The following is a 14,392-nucleotide window of genomic DNA, read 5'->3' as shown; positions in this document are numbered from 1 at the left end:
CTTTCTTTCTCACTCTTTCTTACGTGAAGAGAGTTGTTGTTTTCTTTGGAAAGCATGCAGGACATCTTCAGCTCCTTCGGCGGCCTCCATGAGATCTCCTGTGGCGATGTGTAGACTTCTCATAAATCTTTCTTTCATCGTTAGTCTTTGAGTCCTTTCTCCTGCGGTACTTGCGGCGCTTGCATGTCCGCTAAGATTCTGCAGAAGATGCTGAGAGATTACGACTTTCTCTCGAGCCGCTTGAAGCTGTTCTCCGAGCTGTCTTTGCGGATACGCCGAGACGGCGAAGGAAGAAGAAGGAAAGAGAGAAGATCCATCACGGCTATCTTCTTTCGGAGGTGTATTTGAGAGAGATGAAGAAGAGGAAGAAGAAGACGAAAGAAGAGAAAAGCACTGTTTCTTGAGACGGCGTATAGACGAAGAGAAACGACGTAATTGCTGTAAAGAATCCTGAAGATGACGACAGTCTTCTACATAGGCTGCGTCAGCTGTAGCTACACTCGAAGACGTCGTGAAGAAAGAAGAAGAGCGATAGGGAGAAGGATAGTGAGAATGAAGAGAATGAAGAGGATAAGCTGAAGAGCCTCTCTGAGAAGAAGAAGAAGGAGAGAAACTCTCCTGGGGAGATGTCTTTAGATGCTGAGAGAAGGCGAAAGACATGATTGAGGAGAGAAAGGAAAAGAGGATGATGAACTTGAAGAAAGAAAGAAAGAAGAGAGAACAGAAAAAGACAAAGAGAGAAAGAAGAAAAGAGAGAAAAGAGGGAGAGAGACAAGAAAGTGAGAAGACGGGAGATAGAAAGAGACTTATGACACAGCAAAGACGAGATAGAATCTTGAGATTGCCGTAAGAGAAGAGACGCATGCAGGGATCTCTGAAGGAAGATGAAGGAGAGAAGAAGAGCAACAGGAGGCTCTGAAGTGATAGAAAAGGTACCACTGATTAGAAAGGAAAGAATGGAGAAAAGAGAAGAGGAAGAGAAAGAAAAGTCACGATGAAAGAGAAGAAAGAGAGAAAAGAAGCTCTCGCCTTCACTCTTTTCAAGTCTGCAGTGTATCAGCTAAGTCAGATGAAGGAAGAAGAAGAAAACCGACAGACGTAGAAGAGAAAACGAAGAAGAGAAACTGAAGAGAGAAAAAGAGAGGAGAAGAAAAGAATGATTGAATGAGAGATCAAGCTTCGTCTCCCTTTTCTTTCTTTTCTTTTTCATTTATCTTGTACAAGCTGCATAAGATTCCTCCTGTAAGTAGACCAAAAAGAAGAGAAAACGCACGAAGGAAAAAGAAATAGAAATCTATGAAAGTAGCGATGCGTCTCTCAGAAAGGACGTTCTGTACATACACTCGAACAAGAACTTCTTTCCTTCTCTCTTCCTCTCTCTTTCTCTCTATTTTCCACTTCAGTTCACTCTATGTCTTTCTTTCTCTCTCAAAGATTCTCATGAAACACTTTATCCTTCTTCCTTTCACAAAGTAACGACAAGGCATTTGAAAAGTCGACTGCAATTCTCGTCGGGGAGATGGTGTGTCTGGCTGTACATACACCTCAGAGAAATACAAAGAAAAATCAAGAGAGCAGTCTCCTAGATACCTGCCTTGTCCGCAACTCTCCCCCCCCTCTTCCTTCTTCTTCTTCTCCACACGTTTCTGATCTGTCTCGTGACGATAGATATGAAGTGTCTATCTCTCGAGGGAAAGAACAGAGAAAAAGATGAGAGAGGAAACTCCGCATCTGCCTATATGAAGATGAAGAAGAACGAAGACAGCTATCCAATAGAGACAGGAAAAGCAAAAGAAGAAACGAGAGAAAGTTGAAGAGTGAAGATGACAGATGGGGAAGGAGAAGAAGCGAAGGAAAACGACCTAGAGAAACAAGGACAAGCAGACAGGAAACATGAGAAAGATCTGATGGTCCTTTCGAAGAGAAGCTAGATAAAGAGATTCCAGATAGATGGAGAGATCAGCGAAGACGAGATAGAAACGTACAGAAAAAGACGTCTCCTTGCTTTGATAGAGGAGAAGAAAACGCACTGAAGAGATCGCTAGCCTCCGAGAAGAGGAGGATAAAGCAGAGAGAAAGAAAAATCATTTACCTCCTCTTTTGAATAGTTACAAAAAGCCCTAGAAAAGAAACAGAGGTGAAGAAGAGGAAAAAGAAGTCTTTCTATCGCTCACTGCATCGTTGCATGCAAAGATCAGAAGAAAAAAATTCTTGTGCTTATGGCTTTACTTTTCATCTTTTCCATCTCTTGCAACTTCTTTCTCCTTCTCCCTTGAGAGAAACATAGAGACACTCATTTAGTTCAAACAGAGAAAGAAAGAAAGTAGGGACAGAGAAAGGCAACTAGTGTGCTGAAAGAAAAGTCCTTTCATTGCATGCAGTCGATGACCCTCTGTCTCTGCCCCGGTGTATGCATGCAGAGAAAGGAAACAAATGAGAGAAAGAAAGAAGAAGGATGGAGAGAAAAGAAAGATTCCTTCTTCCCCAGGAGGGTCGGAACCTAACCTCTCTTCTCTCTCTCGCTGCTTCTTTGCGAGGAGGGGGGAGAATTTCGTTCCGCTCTCTCTTCTAGCCAAACCTTGAGAGAGGTGTGTATGTACATTTCTTCTTTGCTAAGGGAAGTCTCCTTTCTAAAGGGCAGAGAAACTTCCTTCACTCTTGCCAGCCAGAACTCGCCTCATCTCGGCCTGGCCCTGTCTGCTGTACGGACACTGTTTAGCTTGCTCTTCGACACGTCTACGTCTTCTTTTCTTTCAGGTTACAAAATCTTCGCTCTTTCAACATTTCTTGTTCGGAGAGCTCCCACGGTTTCAGTTCGCTTTCTTTCTCTCTTTTCGGTATTTCCAACTCGTCACGTTACAAGTGTGTAAACTTCCTTGTCCTTTCGTGTCATCTGCATGCATTTCTTCTCTTCCGTTCTTCTTGCTCTTCTCACCCTGTCTAGAGTTCTCTTAGCCTTCCTCTCCTTCGTCTTCCTTTGCCTTTCTTTCTCTGTGTGCCGCCTTGTTCTTCTCTCTCAACTCGAGAGGTCTGTAAGGGTGTATTCTATCTAACTCTTCTTCTTCTTCTGCTGCTAGGGATCTCGTTTCTCCTGCTTGTCTCTGTCTTCTAAAGCGTTTTCTCTGTTCTTCTGTGTCTTCTTTTTCTCCCCCTCATCTCCTGTCCTTCTCTCCTTCCTTACTTCCTTGCTAGTTGAATCGAGCGACATTCTTTTTCTCTCTCTCTTTCTCATTCATACTCGAGGTCTCTCCCACGAGTGCCCATGCTTTCATCTTCTTTATCTCCTTCACGCCTGTAGCTTCTCTTCTCTCTCCCAACTTTTCAAGTAAGATGTAGAGAAGGTGTATAGATCTCTCTCTCTCTCTTTTCTGGAGTTCTTTTCTCTCTTTCTTCTTTCTCTCGTCTCCTTCTTCTTTGTCGTACTATGGTATCATTATCTTTCTTTCTCAGTTTCGTTCTCACTACTTCTATTTCTTCTCTGCCTAATCCTTCTTTCTAGTGTATCAGATCCCCTTTCTTCCTCTTCTTCTCCTCCACTCCTTTTTCTTTCTCTCTGTTTCTTAGCGTCGATCTCTCTTTTGCAAGTCACGATGGCGGTGCGACAGATTTCTTGTGCTTCACTCTCTAAGCGGACACCCCGTCCTTCTTCTTCTCCTTCTTCTTCTTCTCATGTTTCTCCTCTCTGTTGCTGTTTAGTTGAGAAGAATTCACGAAAACACCAGGAGTCTGTCATTCTTAGACAGGACTCGACTTCAGGTGTACATACACCACGTCGTTCCTTCTATGCTTATTCTCTCTCCACTGGTCATTCTACTTCTTCTTCCTCTTCATCTCTTGTCTCTTCAAGAGCTCCAGCCAGACGACGTCTTGTTAAAAGATACATCTTTCCTTCTCTAATTTCTTCTTCTTTCCCTTCTCTTCAACAGAATGGATATCGAATTTTCTCTTGTCATTCTCAAGATAACCGCATTGAGCCTGTAATGAATTCTATCAGAAGAATGAAAGGCTCTTCTTCTTTTTCTTCTCATTCTTTATTATTATCTAGTAATTCTTCTCCTTCTTCTTTCCCATCTTCTCCTCTATCTCTACGTTCATTTCTCTCCTCTTCATTCTTACAGCACTCTGAAACGCCTTGTTGCTGTTCTTTCTCTTCCTCTTCTTCTTCTTCTTCTTCTTCTTCTTCTTCTTCCTCTTCTTCCGACCTTCTTTCTCGGGCGTCTGTCTCTCGTTCAACTGAAGAAGAGAAGAAACGAGATAAGCACCATGAACAAGCTTCACAGCTCTCTTCATCTGCTAAAGCACAGGAGAGATCTACCGATGCTGTAAGCTCTTCGTCTTCTTCTTCATGTAGTCAAGAGAACAGTGTGAAGACAGGTGGAGAGAAAGAAAAGAAAGAAGAAAAAGAAGAGGAAAAGACGAAGAAGAGTGACGAAGTAGAAGAAGGCGACAGGAACAAGAAGAAGCAGAGTGAAAAGAAGGTCCAGAGTGATGTAGAGGAGAGTAAAGTAGATAAAAAAGACCAGACGCCCTGTAGGGAGCCTGGAGGGATGAACGGAAATCGAGTGATAGAGAGCTCTCCTGAGAAAGAGAAAGAAGACAAAGATAAAGAAGAAACCGAAGAAGACAAAACAAAGGCCAACAAGGCCAATGTCCCTAGTGACCAAACTTCTTCATCTTCTTCGTCTTCTTCTTCTTCATCGACTAAAGGAATTGAAGAGGAAAGAAAGAATTTTTCTTTAGCAGATCCTTCTTCCTCTTCTTCTTCTTCTACTACCCCAGAGCAAGTAGAAGGAGTAAACTCTTCATCTTCATCGGCGTCGTGTCATTCCCATGAAACATCTCATCCTGACTCTTCTTCTTCTTCTTCTTCTCCTCGTCTTCCTGAAGAATGGAGCGATTGCCCTTCTTATCTTGTTGAGTTTCTTCAGGCGTCTCCTCTACCGAATGCCTTAAGTGTGGATGGCTCTGATTTACATCCTGAACAAGTTCAAGACATCATTCGTCGGGTGTATATACACTCCAATGCCGACTTGGAGGGTACCTATGGATATGAGCCTTCTGTGTGGTGTACAGACACCTCAAGAGGGAGAAAACCGAGCAAGACGCGAAATCTCCAGAAGACATCATCCTTCTTTCCAGAGAACTCTTCAAACTATCAAGAGTTGAGCAATCGAAGAGAACCTGAAGAAGAAGAAGAAGAAAATGAAAGAGAGCTTCTCGATTCTCCATGGTATCAGTATCCGGAGCCAAATGCCATTTGGCCGAATCCTCTCTTACACAACCATCGCCTTAAGCCTTTTACTCTCTCTACTAGACAGACTTCTTCTTCTTCTCTTCGTTCATCTTCCGACCATGAGGAGAAAGAGACACCTTCATCTGAGAAGATCGAGAGAGAACAAGAAGACGAAGAAGAAAAGAAAAAGAAGAAGGAGAGGAAAGAAGCAGAGAGAGATGATTTACCACATCTTCGATTAGAGAGACAGCAGATGAAGTTGAACAAACAACGCCTAGAATCTCTATGGAAGCATGCGCGAAGCTATGGAGTCTCGTGGAATGAGCTCGATGAGGTGTACATACACTTCGTTGAATCACGTAAAGAAAGACAGGAGAAATGGGAGAGAAATCGAAGAGATCTTTTAGAGTATGCGGCCATCGTTGCAGCTAGGACAGTGAAAGAAAAAAGAACGAAAGAATTGAAAGAGGGAGGGATCGATCTTCATGAAATACGCCCTGAGTATAGAGAACAGATGCTACTACCAAGAAGTCTACATAGAAAAGAAACAAGAAGGTAAAGTCTTCCTTTCTCTTTCTTTCTTTCTTTCTCACTCTTTCTCACTCTTTCTTTCTTTCTCACTCTTGCATTACGGTATAGGGTGTATGATAGTTTATACCCTTCATTCCCCAGTCAATGTTTTGTCTTACTTCTTTCTCTTTCTCTCATCGCTAGCTAGATATCTCCTTTTCTTGTCGACCTTCTTTCTTTCTTTCTCTCTCTCTCTTGCGTTCATCACCTTACTCTTCTTTCTTCTTTTCCCCTTCTTCTTCTTTTTAAACGGTTTCTTTGCTCTTCATCTCCATTTTCTCTTCTTTCTTGCCGTCTTTCTTCTATCCTTCTCTTCTTCTTTCTTTCCTTGTATCATTCTTTCTCACTGTCCTTTCTTTCTTTCTTTCTCACTGTCCTTTCTTTCTCTAGATTGTATTTCCAGTGGCATTCGGCTTATATGTCGCCGTGGAAGCCTGGAGGTTTGCAAAAGATATTAAAAGCCTTCGTAACTTTACGCATGCTTCAACGAGAAAGCAACGAAAGATATCTCCACTTCGAGAAAACTAGCCTTCTCTCCCCTTCTTCGTCGTTGTCTTCAACAGAAGATGGTTTGACGCCTGAAGAGAAAGAGAGAGAAGAGAGAGAGAATTTAGAGCAAGAAATTGTAAAGCTCCTCAAGACAGAGGTTAAAGAGAGAAAAGAAGAGACAGAAGACATGAAGAGGAGGAAAGAGAGGGATAGCTGTGTAGAAGAAGAAGAAGATGGGAGCGACAGAGAAAAAGAAGAAAGAAGGAAGATCTTTGAACAGTGGGACATGACAGGAGTGAAGGGAAAAGAAAAGAAGAAGAAGATTAAAGAGAGACAGATATCTTGATACGGGAGAAAGATACGATGCAAAGAGAAGATGAGGTAGAAGAAGAAGAAGAAACGAAGGATGAAGCACATATCTACGGACACACAATGGCAGGCCTGCAGATAGAGAGAGAGATAGGTAGGTAGGTAGAGATAGATAGATAGATAAATAAGTATACAGAGAGAGGAATTCTATCAGACAGCTTAGAAATAGACAGATAAATAGGTCGAAATAAATTGATAGTTAATCTCATAGGCTGTAGATAGGCAGATAGATAGATAGATGAGGGAAAACAACATAGAGAGATCAACGATAGATAGGCAGATCGATCCATAGGTGGAAGGGGAAAGTTAACAAGTCTGTATGAATATCTATCTTTGTATTTGAAGCCTCGGAGAAGAGAAGAAGAGAATAGTCCAAGTAGAGTGAAGAATAGCATCGCAGAAAAGAACAGAAAGAAGGAGGGGAGAACGTGTACGATGGACAAGAAGATGCGAAACAGTACAAAGAGACAGAGAGCTCATTCAAAACTGTCTTCTCTTTTCTTCTTTTTGTGGCTCTACTGAGGTGAAAGGAACACTATGAGAAAGAAGGAAAGATAGAGAGATAGATAAGGCGTAAGAGAGAGATAGAGAGACATTATGCTCTCGCCCTGCGCATCTTTTTGACTCTTTCGCGGACTGACGGTGTGAGAGGTCTTCCTCGACTAGAGTGGGTGGACAAGAGAAAAAGAAGAAGAATGAGAAAGACAAAGAGATAGAGAAGAAGATCCCCTCTTGAACTAAAGGAGATGACGTCTGGACCGTAAAAGAGGTGTATTGTCTGTGTAAGGAGGAAGAATGATGAGAAAGGAAGGATGAAGAAGATAAACTTCCTATCGTCGTGAAGGGTTACAAAAGAAGGAGAAGAGATTACTCCACACAAGAGTAGATCGTTTTAAAGACGTGTATTATGCTGCTGAAGAAAGACAACTTCTGTCTTAACTTTGCTCTTCTTTCTCGTTTGCCTCGGTCTTTTACTTGATTCTTCTCCTTTAGAAAGCCTAGATCTTTTCCTTCTTTTTCTTCCTCTTGAATTATCCATTCTATCTCTTCCTCTCTTTCTTCTCAGACTTCTTCTTTTCTATTGTCCTAGACTGCTCGCCCATCACACTCTCTCGGGTGTATCTACACTCACCCGCTGTCCTCTCGGACTGCCGTCTCTTCAACAACAACGTTTCTCTATGTGTCTCTACATACCTGCATGCGGAGCTCTTCTCTACTAAGGCAAAGAAAAAAGAAGCATCAGTGAATCTTAGTGAGTGATGTAGAGAGAGTTCTTCTTTCTTTTCTTCTTCTCTGTTTTAATCTTCCTCTAGTTGATGACACCGACGTACTCAAGCAAAAAGAAGGGAGACAAAACCTTTCATGTCATCTCAGGTGTACATACACCCCGCAGCTGGGGACCCTCTCTTCTAGTACGGAAGTATATGGTAGATAGATACATAGATACATGATATGGAAGAGAGAAAGAAAGAGAGAGTTCCACGAGACGCGAGAGTGCGATCTTCTTTTCAGAGTGTCTTGGGAATTCGAGTGAAGTTCCTCAAAAGCAAGAGGAAGAGAAGACGATTAAAGACAGAAGGAATAAGTACGGCAGGTCTACCTAGCTTGTTTCTATGAAGGAATACATTTCTGTCGAAAGAAGGAGATAGATTTCTTCTTCAGACCCAATGAAGAAAAAGTGGGAGATTAATTAGTCGTCTAGATGAAAGCAGAGAACCTTGTTCAAGAAAATCGAGGCTCGAGATGAGGTGTACGTACACCGCAGAAACACATGCTTGCACGGACATAGAAGGAAGACAAGGAGAACAGAAGTATCATAGAGAGTTCATGCAACTGGCAAGAAATAGTATCTTCCTATCTAATTTTCCTGCATATCTAGATTCAAGGCAGATACATCCTCATATACATCTACTTATACCCTGCTGCGGATAGATACATGATCGCACTCAAGTCGCCAAGAAGAAGCCCCTCTTCACGGATTTCTTTGGGCAATCTTAGAATTTCTCTCCTGAACGAATGCCAGCATCTTCACGATCTGGGGTGTGTGAAACTCCCTAGCTCTCCTCGTGTATACATCAGATCTTCATATATATGAAAATGTAGACATCCGTATTTCTCATGTGTAACAGTATAGAGATAAGTCCATGTACACACTTACATATAGAGACCCCTGTGTATGTACCAATGTGTGTATAGAGCTTGTTGAAGTAGGTTAGTGGGGGACTCCTCATTGAAGAAGAGATGCATGCACTCTTTGCTTTGTTTTCCTCTTCTGTATTCTACCAGTCGCTTGAAGCTCCTCTTCATGTTGAAGAAAGATGAGTAGGCGGCTACATCTGAGAGTCTCTTAGAGCCATCCATGCATGCATACACATATGCACTCATATCGCAACTGAATCTTGTATCAACCCCTGTACATACACATGTATATAGATATACATGTATATAAATGTATATATGTAGATGGATATACATGTAGATTTAGATGTATACTGGGAGAACCAGGTCAGAGGTAGAATGAATGCAAAGGAGAAAAGAGAGAAAGTCATAGAGACACGCGAAGTAAAAGACAGAAAGTGAAAAAGATGAAGGAATCAGATGGAAGTGCACAACATTAACGACCAAGAATGTCTTATTCTTCTCCTTCTTCTTTCTCATGAGGATCGAAAGATCATTAGCATTCCAACAAGATGAAGTAAACGGTGCTCGTCGCACACTGTATGTACACCTAAGAAGAGGCCACTCACTCCTCTTTCCTTCTTCTGCATCTTTCTTGCTTTCCTTCCTCGTTGGAGAGTCTATCCCTGGTCCCCCCTTTGTTTTCTTCATTGGCAACTTTCAAGGTCTTAACTCAAAATCTTCTGTTGCAGAAAGAAAAGTTAACTGTAATGCATGATGACACACGTCGATGCTGCAGCATCGATTCCCATGGGAAGGAACGAGGGCTGCTGGTGCTGCTGATGCCGAACTCCCAGACGCTCAAGTTGCATGCATAGAGAGTTGGAGAGCTCTCTCTTCTTGACTATCTTTCTTGCTTTTTTCTCTTTCTTTTTCCTTTCGTTGAAAGGTTTCTTTCTCTTCCTTGCTTTTTGAAGTCTCCTGTGTAATTAAAGAACGAGAATGGACCTGTTCTCTTCTTATCGAGAGACGTTCTGAATCTCCCGAGGTGAAGAGAGAATCCGCACGAATTCCTCTTCTCTTGACGATTTCTGTTGCCTAAAGAAGAAGAAGAAAGAGGCATCGACTTTGTCTATACATCCACACACACGCAGGCATTTTCTCTTTTCTTAATGATAATTCGGTCTTGCTCTTCTTCTGCTCTCTATTCATGTTTCTCCCCTCTTCTATCTTCTCTCCCTCTTCTTCTTATCTTCTTTTTCCTCCTTGCTTGTACCTTTCTTCTCTTCAAAATCTCCGAGCTAATGAATGCACTTCTCTCTCTGTTTGCTTCTCCTCTTCTCTCTTCTTTCTCTTCTTGCTTTCTTCTCTAAAGACTCCCCACGAGATCTGCAGGGAGTCTTCACCCCCCCCCGCCTCTCCCTATCTTTCTCTGGACTTCTTTCTTTTTCTTCTTTATCTCTCAGCTCATGGAATCGTCTCTCTGTCCTTCTTCTCTCACACGATTGGCTGCACGAAAGGAGAAGACTCGACGCTTTCTCATCCTCTTCGTTCTTGCTTCCTCTCTCTCTTTCACGTATCTATGTATACATAGATATACATAAGTTAAAGTTTTATCTATGTGTGTATTAAATCTCTCTTCACTTGCTACAGTGAAGAGGAAGGAATCTGTTGTCTCCTTCTACTTCCTTTCTTTCTCTCTTTTCTTTCTAATACAATCTTCCTTCGCGTCTCTCTTCTTCTCTTTACGTTGGAGAATATGCAATGGTCAATCTCTCGATAAGAAGACGAAGACCTTCTCTCTCGTTTCTACTTCTACTCTCTTCTCCTCACCCCAGTAGACTGGACGTCATGCAATGAAGTAAATCTTCTTCTTTTTCAAAATGAATCTTCTTTCACCAGGAGTCGCAAGAGGAGAAGAAGAGAAAGACGTCTCTCTCCGAGATGTCCGAAACAAGATCTCTTCTTCTTCTTCTTCATCTTACCGTCATCGCTCATGTTTAGGTTCCCCCTATCCCTCCTCGCCTTTATATCATTCTTCTTCGCCTATGTTTCTATCTTCTTCTTCTTCTCGGGGGGATGCATGTGCTCCTCCTCTTCCTCTTCCTACCTCTTCTCTTCCCTCGTCAAGAAAGACATCTTTCATGAATGAGAATGAAGATGAACAAGACGAAGAGGCAAAGAGGTCTTTCTTTCGCAACGTTCCTCTTCATTATGCAAAGTATTACGTCCACGTTCCTCGCATGAAGAAGTTCATTGAACAGATCGCCAGAGACGCTTATCAACGAAATTCCGCTGCACGCATCAAAGTCAGGAAAAAAGCAAGCAAACAACTACACCGTCATACACATCTCTCTCCATATATATAGACATATATATACATGTATATATATATATGTATATAATCTGTATATATATATGTATATACGTGTAGATGTATTAATGGAAGGGGTGATCAACAAGGTTGCTTTACGAGGTGGTGTGAGATAACAGCTAGCTAGCTAGCTAGTCAACAGGCAGGCGTAGGGGGTCTAGGCTTTTTTCCTTGTACCGCATGCAGGACATTTATTCTGTGTATCATACTATATAGATGAGTAGTTGAATCGTCTGTTAGATCAGGAGAGCTCGTAAAGGAAGTTTCTCTTCCCCTCTACAGGCTCGTACCATCTCCACATCTACATGCAGATATCTGAACCTACAGGAAGAAGTCATGCATATATATATATATACTTATCTATATGCAGAAGTACGGTAGACTATCTATCTCTAATCTATCTGTCTATGAAGCCTTCCTGACTTTACCTGCATCGGCGTGAACTCGACATTCATCTCTTTTCATTCTTCGTTCTCTTTTGTTCTCTTTTCTTCTTCATCTTCTTCATCGTTTCTTTTCTTAGAAGCAGTTGAAGAGCATGCAAGAAAATGAGACTCTTGTCTCTGTCGGCCTTCACGTCTCGTCTCCCTCACCCTCTACTCAAAATGCTTTCTCTTCTTCTTCTTCCGCTGCTTCTGCTCCAGCTGTTCCTGCTGGAGAAGATCTAGAAGAGAAAAGAAGAAGAAGGAGAGGAGAAGAAGAAGAGCATGCAACAGACACACGTGCACTCCCCTCAGCATCACGAGGAGCAGAAAGGCTTGAGAAAGAAGAAGAAATTTTGGATGGAGAGAAGAAGAAAAGTGCAAGAGAAGAGAATTTCCTATCAGCTGGGAAGAAGAAAGATGAAGAAAAAAGAGAAGAAAAGGAAGAGGAAGAAGAAAGGGATGTGAAGGGCATGGATATTGCTGTTGCCTCTTTGAAGAAAATTCAAACATCTCCAGGCACAAATCTACAAGGACAGGTCGAACTTCTCTCATTACTTCCAGGTAGAAAGATGCAAAAAGACTCTCTTTCTTTCTTTCTTTCTCACTGTTTCTTTCTTTCTTTCTCATTCTTTCTTTCTATCGTTCATTTGTACTGTCGTGTATATACACATGTATACGTTGGTCTGAGAGATCTATATCTCTACGTTACTCTCGTCTTCTTGCTTAGGGGCATTAAGGAACAGACATACGAGTGGAAAACGTCCGGGTGTACATACACCTCAGTCCGTGTTTTCTTTCATTCGTCACCTACGTACGTGTCTCTCCCTTGCATGCATAAGAATTCCAATCTTCTTAGCAATTCTCTCCTCTATCGTGGTATGGAAATTTCATGTTTCATATGAGCCTACATTACTCTCTATGGAAATATACACTGTGGCTGTACCTTCCTTAACTCGATTCATAAATAAGTCGATCTTTCTCTCTCTATCTCTCTCCCTCGGGCACTCCCTCCCCTCCCCACGTCGCTTATTTGTATGCCCCCCCCCTCAGTAACGGATGTATCTACTTCCCTTATCTTCTTCTTCTTCTTTCCGTCTTTCTTTGTCTTGTGTTTAGAGTCTAGATTTCGGGCCTTGACGCAGCAGCAGGTGCAGAGGTTAAATTTCTTCGTGCAGAACCGGGAGAGAGAAGTCAACACACAACTTACTCATATATGGAAGGCTATACAAATGGTACGCGCCCTCGCCCCATCTCAGCTCACCTGCATGCTATCAAGCTATATATATATATATATACATATATATATATGTATACGTGAATATGTACCTATGCATACACATGTCTTGTATATGTATCTCTGCATTTGTATGTATGAATATGTCTATGTACGCATGAAGATGTATGTATGTATGAATATGTCTATGTATGCATGAAGATGTATGTATGTATGAATGTGTATGTATGTATGTATGAAGATGATGAGATCTCCATAGGTATATGCATATGTATATGCATATCTGTCTATATATATGGAGATATGTATGTATAGAGCATGTAGTATGTTACAATGCGAGATTGGCTTGGAAGTCTAGGTAGAGGCGTATGACACATTCGAAGAGAAGAGGAAAGAGAAATATGGGAAGATCGAGTAGGTCACTTTTTTCTCTCTTTAAAAATGGAAAGGGCTGAAGTATGAGAAGCGAAGCAACAGATGCGACTAGTCTTCACATTATGTATGATCTAGTATAAGCATGCGTCAGGGGTATCGAACTGCAGACTGCTGCTACTTCACCCCTTTTTGAAGAGTCTCTATCGATCATGTGAATACATCTACATAGACACTCATATCTAATCTATCTATCTATGTATCTATCTTTAATCTATCTATCGTTACTCTATCTGTCTTTGACCCCTGCATCTAGCTAGATTGTATGTATGGAGCAGAGTAACCCTTTTATGTATAGGTGGTTTGATACTTTCTTCTCTACACATGCAGGTGTATCTATTATATGTGTTTGCATGTGTATGTACCTGTGTATGTGCGCACGCAGATAAGAAAAGAGGGAGAATTCACTCAAGATGTAGCAGCGCGTATGGCAGAAGAACTCGAGGCGCAATCCGCAGGTACCTCTTGATACAGACGTATGAAGAAAGAAAGAAAGAAAAAGAAGAGAGAGAGAGAAAGAGAAAGAATCCAAGAGAGCTCATCACTAAGAAGAGATCCTCGCAGAAATGCTTTGTAGAACTATGAGGGAATAGCGTCGCCCGGGACAGAGGAAGGAAGAAGGTCTTTCTTTCGCAGAAAGATCAGAAAGAGAAAGAAAGACCAAAGAAGAAAGAGAAAGGAAAGACAAGAAAGAAAGAAAGGTCATCTGCACAGGTCTCCTGGAGAGCAGAAACAGAGTGAAGAGAGAAAGAGAAAGAAAGAGATAGAGAGAGAGATAGACAGTGTTCCATAGAGATGGCTTTGTGTGGCTCTCTATGGCGGGAATTCATTTACTTTCTGTCTCGATGTAAAAATATTCTTTTCTCTTCCTGTCCTTTCAAGAGGTTCCTTCTCGAGCTTCTTCTTCTTAGAAATTTCAGACACTGCATCAACCCATATACATAGATACAGATATATCTCTCGAGATATAGAGATATATATATATATATATAGATATATAGACATGCATAGATAGATAGATATATGTCTATCGAAGCTCGTTTTCGCTATCTCCCTGTTTGCACCCACGCACGCTTGCTTTCATAACTCTATTTATATCTAGATCTCTCTTTCTCTCTCTTTCTCTTTCTCTTTGAATTCTCTTTCTT

General features: G+C 41.6%; 3 protein-coding genes across 3 annotated transcripts in view; 2 read left to right on the top strand and 1 right to left on the bottom strand.

Annotated features, from left to right (window-relative positions):
• The window catches only part of CSUI_005988 (transmembrane), an 8,876-nt gene extending 6,574 nt beyond the window's left edge, over positions 1 to 2,302 (bottom strand). Inside the window, exon 1 of the mRNA XM_068066153.1 lies at positions 24 to 2,302. Within this exon, the coding sequence (XP_067921870.1) occupies positions 24 to 864 (841 nt within the window). The 5' untranslated portion in view covers positions 865 to 2,302. The remainder of the gene's footprint in view (positions 1 to 23) is intronic.
• Positions 2,303 to 2,472: 170 nt separating this feature from the next.
• On the top strand, positions 2,473 to 8,004 carry CSUI_005987 (uncharacterized protein). Its single transcript, XM_068066152.1, has 2 exons — positions 2,473 to 5,788; positions 6,194 to 8,004. Exons 1-2 carry the CDS (start codon positions 3,591 to 3,593, stop codon positions 6,636 to 6,638), a joined length of 2,643 nt encoding a protein of 880 aa, XP_067921869.1. The 5' UTR covers positions 2,473 to 3,590; the 3' UTR covers positions 6,639 to 8,004.
• A 1,712-nt stretch (positions 8,005 to 9,716) lies between these two features.
• Positions 9,717 to 14,392, top strand: part of CSUI_005986 (vtc domain-containing protein) — a gene marked incomplete at its 3' end in the record, with an annotated part of 5,369 nt that continues 693 nt past the window's right edge. Inside the window, exons 1-4 of the mRNA XM_068066151.1 lie at positions 9,717 to 11,088; positions 11,677 to 12,139; positions 12,695 to 12,810; positions 13,630 to 13,702. Of these exons, the coding sequence (XP_067921868.1) occupies positions 10,663 to 11,088; positions 11,677 to 12,139; positions 12,695 to 12,810; positions 13,630 to 13,702 (1,078 nt within the window). The 5' untranslated portion in view covers positions 9,717 to 10,662. The remainder of the gene's footprint in view (positions 11,089 to 11,676; positions 12,140 to 12,694; positions 12,811 to 13,629; positions 13,703 to 14,392) is intronic.

The sequence above is a fragment of the Cystoisospora suis genome, assembly GCF_002600585.1.
Source record: "Cystoisospora suis strain Wien I chromosome Unknown contig_2980, whole genome shotgun sequence".
Taxonomy (NCBI): domain Eukaryota; phylum Apicomplexa; class Conoidasida; order Eucoccidiorida; family Sarcocystidae; genus Cystoisospora; species Cystoisospora suis.
The sequence above is the reverse complement of the archived record's forward strand: the minus strand, read 5'-3'. Positions and strand labels throughout refer to the sequence as shown.

Bases quoted from the DNA above. Each gene is read 5' to 3' on its own strand.
- CSUI_005987 (XM_068066152.1), top strand. From the start codon at position 3,591: ATGGCGGTGCGACAGATTTCTTGTGCTTCACTCTCTAAGCGGACACCC. The intron at 5,789-6,193 runs GTAAAGTCTTCC...TTCTTTCTCTAG, and splicing joins CATAGAAAAGAAACAAGAAG to ATTGTATTTCCAGTGGCATT.